Source organism: Centruroides sculpturatus, unplaced genomic scaffold (assembly GCF_000671375.1).
Source record: "Centruroides sculpturatus isolate CEXI.00-Female unplaced genomic scaffold, Cexi_2.0 scaffold68, whole genome shotgun sequence".
In the NCBI taxonomy this organism is placed as follows: domain Eukaryota; kingdom Metazoa; phylum Arthropoda; class Arachnida; order Scorpiones; family Buthidae; genus Centruroides; species Centruroides sculpturatus.
This window is the reverse complement of record NW_019384331.1, coordinates 46,932-52,931: the sequence shown is the minus strand read 5'-3', so window position 1 is coordinate 52,931 and position 6,000 is coordinate 46,932. Positions and strand designations below refer to the sequence as shown.

The window sequence follows — 6,000 nt, the reverse complement described above, 5'->3', positions numbered from 1 at the left end:
AAAATAATCCGTATAAACTACGTTATAAACAAAAAATTGTAGGATTGCTTACCGAGTGTGTACCGTTCGACTACGCCCGTTGCTAAAGCTTGGTTTCGTCGCGGAACAGCGCATCAAATTGCGGCCGCGATTTCTGATATTATTTTTCTGCGAAAACTTCGTTGACCTTTGGAGACATCATTAATATAAATAATTTTTATGGCCGTTAAATAAGAAATGTTTCTTTCACAAGAAATGTATAAAATTACAGTACTAAACAGACGATAGGTCGCCTAACTCGCCGTAGCGTGACGCTAGACGGCGAAAAATATATATTTAATTATAATAAAGTTACAATAAATTAAGTTAATATATAATTATATATACAGTACCTAATTTATATATAATTAATATATAATTATATGTACAGTACCTAATTTATATATAATTATATGAACAGACGATACTAAACTCAATTTATCCGCCTAAACGTCCATAGCGTGGCGCAACGGACGGCGGGAAAGTAGTTCGGCTGCCCGATGACGTTTTACGTATTATAGGAGTTATTTTTACCGTTGTTTACGGATACTGCCACAATTTTTATAGGAATCATAACTATAGGAAACGGTTTTATAGGGGGATCTACTGTACTGCCACAATTTTTATAGGAATCATAACTATAGGAAACGGTTTTATAGGGGGATCTACTGTATTTCCATTCCAAACACTCACAATGTACAAAACACATGCACTGAAAAAATCAGCAAGTACATGGAACTTGACCAGGATCTGTGAAGGATGAATAGGGTGTTTCTTGTCCTGTTGTTCTCTCCTGAACAGGTGTGATACCACACACACTATACAAAAGCCTGGGAACATTACAATTGAATAGAAACACATACATCACAATACAGAAGGCCACTATATTGAATACATGCCATACTGTTAGGAAATTCCTGAATACTGACACACACTCTGACACTTATTTTTGTCTTGTTTTGGTTACTATGCCTTGACTCTGGTCCAGCATAGTACACAGCCACCGGTGTCAACTGAGTATAACTCACTAAACCTAACAATCATAATAATAGTGATGATGATAAAGCTTATGATTATGATTATTTAGTACTAACCAGAAAATATTATGAAGCATAATATTTATTTTGTAGAAACAGTTTTTGTGGGACAATTTATTTACAAATTTTGACCGCCTACATTTCAGGTGCATTTGATCATATTATTCAAATATTTAATTCCATTTTATATAAATAGTATGTAGAACAAAATAACAGGATGACTGTTAAGTTAGATATAAAACTATAAACAGTTCAAAGCTATAGTCTTTGAGTAAAGTTTTTTTTTNCCGCCTACTTTTCAGGTGCATTTGATCATATTATTCAAATATTTAATTCCATTTTATATAAATAGTATGTAGAACAAAATAACAGGATGACTGTTAAGTTAGATATAAAACTATAAACAGTTCAAAGCTATAGTCTTTGAGTAAAGTTTTTTTTTGATATTTGTTTATTTGAATAAGAACATTTTGTGAAATATAAAAATGAAAACCAGTTTTTCACAATATCAAAATGACATTTATTCAATAAGGTTATAATAAAGGAATCTTTGTTTAATTTAATTTTTACTTCATGTACTCTCTTGTATTTTTTAAAATTCTGTTCTATTTTAACTACTATAAATTTGTTCTAATGTATATACAGTATCCTATGCTGCAATATTTTAAACTGAAGATGATTAGATCATGACCAAAAACATTTATTTAATAAATGTTGGCTTCTTGAAACAAACAGTAATTTCTTTATTTACAAAACTTGGTACCATCTTTGTAACTTTTTATAATAAAAGAATTGAATCTCTCTCAAAACATTGGACAGAGTAAAAGGCAAAAAAAAAAAAAAATTAGTTTATGCATAATGTAAATAATCTTCAAAAATTATAATAGACTAAGGAGTGTCATTCCTACCAGAATATACCATTACAAAATAAGTAAGAGTAAGTAAAAATAAATTTGCATAAATTTGCTTCTGAATTGAATTGGACGATATGTGGTGTTAAAAAACAAAAATTCAAAAGAAACTAGATCATCATCTTTCTGCCATATCCAATTATCAGAAAACAATAACAGTCTTTTATTGTAGACTATGCCTATGCTGAATTATGCAAAACAGTTAAAAACATTCACTGATGATAAGCCAATTAAAAAAATATTTTTGAAGATTATTTTCAAAGATTATTTTATGTATACTTTTAAAACAAAAACCATAAAAATTTTAATGCTTAAAATCAAAAATACTGATTAATTACTGACATTAGTTATTAGTTAATATCTTAATACTTTCCATATTCATTTAAAACACAAAATGTTAAAAGCACTTAATTGTTGGTGTATGTAAATATATATGATCATTAATTCTGTTGCATATTAATTCATTTAAACAACAAAAATATATCATTTAAAAATACATCAAAAATTACATATATAGCAACANAGACATTGCCTTCCAATTTCTTCTTTTAACTGATTGATTGCTGCTGGTTTTGTGGCATTAAAAACATATGAGTATTACACTGATAAAGAGGGAGTACATTTTTTTGAGACACCATGTACAGTACATACCTTAAAAATTTGAAAATTTAACATTAAAAAACAAATAAAATTGTAGAGAAATTATTTAATATTTGGAATTTCATAGCACACACAAAACCAATCTGTAAACAAAATAAAAGATTTTATTTAGGTTTATTTAGATAATTAATTAAGTGAGCTAATATACAAAACAAAAAAAAAACTGTTATCAACACTGCTTTTATATTTATTATAAAGAATAATATTTTTTTATTTAACATTTATTGATTGATTATTATTCTTTTAAAATTTTTATGCCATAAATAATAAAGCAATTAAATCTAAGCTTTAAACTTAACTTACCTATAAATCCTAGTTGACAAAAATCTAGTATAAGCCATTCTTTTTTTAGAGTAAGTTGTTTATAAGCATAATTTTTCATAATTCCTATGTATCCTGGTTTGCTTAAAATATCATCTTCCAACTACAGATAAAAAATTAAAGCAAATTAATAAATTTTTAAAAAATAAAAAGTGTGAAAGGTTTTTATGTATAATTTTAAAATTTTTTATGAACTTCATATATTGCAAAGTTATATTATTTAAAATATTAATCTTTAAAAACACTAAAAAAGTTTTTTAAATAAATATTTAAAAAATTATATAAAAATATATGTAGGCACATGTTTACTATATAAAAAAACAAGGAATATTAATGTCAATTAAGTATTTCAGAATTCAGTTTTACATAATGCAAGAAGTCATGAACATTGAAAAGATTATCTATAATAAAGCTTAATACATTTACTAGTAAAGAGCAAGTCACAGCTACTTACAATACTTTAAAAGGCTGGAGTTTAACTGATATGAGAACAAATTATTTGTTTGTAATCAATCAATATTTGATAATGACAGAACAATGTTTATATTTTAATTTAAAAAATGAACAGAAATCCACTTTAGTTCATACTTGTGATATATGCAATATAAATACTTTTTAAAAGTACTTTTGATTAGATTTTTAAAAAATATATAGTCCCAATAGCTCCTATTTATGGCAAAAAAACTGATTTAAATAATTTGTACCTAGGTTGGAATAAAAGGTTCAAAAAGCAAAAACATTTTAGGAAAAAACAAAAAATGAAATTATAACTTATTAAAAATAAATTACAGTATTATACCTATGGAGATGATTAATGAACTGCTTGATTTAGCACTTAATCTTACAAAGATGGATACAGAAATACAGAAAAATAAAAAATTAAATAAATAATAGAAAAGAAAATTAAAATTCAACCACTAGGAAGAGACATTTTGAATGAGTCATGCAATTTGCTGTTTTAAAAGTTTTATATTATGTCACTAATACAAAATTATAGCTAACATTAAAACAAATGTACAGAGTGTTCATAGGATTTTATATTTTATGTAAACTTGTTTCTTTTTTTTGTCTTGTTTTTATTTGAATCTAATTAAAGCACTCAATTAGAACTTTAATTCAATGTCTAAAGAAATATGAAACTGTACATTAAATGCTGTTCTTGTGAGTGCTGGATTGTTTTTCTTCAGTTCATTAATACTAAACACCATTGATAATTTTCAATAGTTTTTTCCAGTAATTATTTATCTATCTTTCACAGAAAGTAACTTTATTTTTTTTTTATTTCCATCTAATGAAGAATTTTAGAATCAGAAAGATTTCTATTAAAATTGCACATCTGCCAATTTATAAATGTTTTATTCAAATAAGCTATTGATTGTCACTTTAGCCTGTTGCTCCTAATGATTTTTATTGTTTATTTACTAGTACCTACTGAAAAATATTACTGATACAATTTGTTTTGTGATACATTAGAATAAGTTGATTTTGAAATGCTTTTATTTAGTAAAATATTTTTTCCATTCTAATTTATTGTACTTTTTTTATAATTTTCTTACAGCTCTGCTATGTTTGATAAATTATTATACAAATTTATTAAATATGCTACATCCCAAGTAATTTCTATATATTTTTTGCAGAATTTGGTTTTTTTTTTTTACTTATATCTATTGTACTTTTATGAAGTTATCCAAAGCCTGATAATCAATTAATATATACAGGATGTCCCGAAAAAAATGTACTCACTCTTTGACTGACCATTACTAATATACTAAGTTTTGATTTAGGTGTTTATTGACATATATACAAATCTATTAATTAAATTAATTAAGTTATATTAAAGATAATTTATTAGCATTACAGAAAACATTAGTATTTTCTCCTAGCCTAGTTTACTCATTCCTGCATGTTTGCAAATGTTCAAACCGGTTTCCACCATTTTCCAAACACAGCTGATAACATGGACCAATGGATTTGACAACATTGTAAAACATTTCATTGGAAATTGCAAGACATTGCCTTCCAATTTCTTCTTTTAACTGATTGATTGCTGCTGGTTTTGTGGCATTAAAAACATATGAGTATTACACTGATAAAGAGGGAGTACATTTTTTTGAGACACCATGTACAGTACATACCTTAAAAATTTGAAAATTTAACATTAAAAAACAAATAAAATTGTAGAGAAATTATTTAATATTTGGAATTTCATAGCACACACAAAACCAATCTGTAAACAAAATAAAAGATTTTATTTAGGTTTATTTAGATAATTAATTAAGTGAGCTAATATACAAAACAAAAAAAAAACTGTTATCAACACTGCTTTTATATTTATTATAAAGAATAATATTTTTTTATTTAACATTTATTGATTGATTATTATTCTTTTAAAATTTTTATGCCATAAATAATAAAGCAATTAAATCTAAGCTTTAAACTTAACTTACCTATAAATCCTAGTTGACAAAAATCTAGTATAAGCCATTCTTTTTTTAGAGTAAGTTGTTTATAAGCATAATTTTTCATAATTCCTATGTATCCTGGTTTGCTTAAAATATCATCTTCCAACTACAGATAAAAAATTAAAGCAAATTAATAAATTTTTAAAAAATAAAAAGTGTGAAAGGTTTTTATGTATAATTTTAAAATTTTTTATGAACTTCATATATTGCAAAGTTCTGTTCCTATCCAAGTTTATAACATCTATTGCAAAAAATTGAGCTACAGTCACAAAACTTTGCATGTATGTATTATTTGAAGATATGCACGAATTCGGAACCAAAAAAGATGTTTTATAAGAAATGACAGCAACAAGATGACATTTTAGTAAGTGGTAAATCCTCCCCTAGCAGCTATATAAGACAAAATTTGGTACGGCATAAGTCAATTAAGTTGCTTATGTCTTCTGCAGAAGATTCTGCTATAAATTTTGCAGCTGGTTAGCTAATTTATTGTTATTCTGAGACAGCTGCAATTGCCATCCCAGTATGTCCCAGATGTTTTTTATTGGTGATAGGTCTGAGACCTGGATGACCATAGGAAGGCATTAAATT

At 25.9% G+C, this 6,000-nt stretch overlaps 1 protein-coding gene across 1 annotated transcript in view; it reads right to left on the bottom strand.

Moving 5' to 3' along the window:
- The window catches only part of LOC111629781 (alpha-1,3-mannosyl-glycoprotein 4-beta-N-acetylglucosaminyltransferase B-like), a 64,921-nt gene that overhangs the window by 33,421 nt on the left and 25,500 nt on the right, over positions 1-6,000 (bottom strand). The window contains exon 7 of the mRNA XM_023373694.1: positions 5,350-5,515. Coding sequence (XP_023229462.1) covers positions 5,350-5,515 — 166 coding nt within the window. The remainder of the gene's footprint in view (positions 1-5,349; positions 5,516-6,000) is intronic.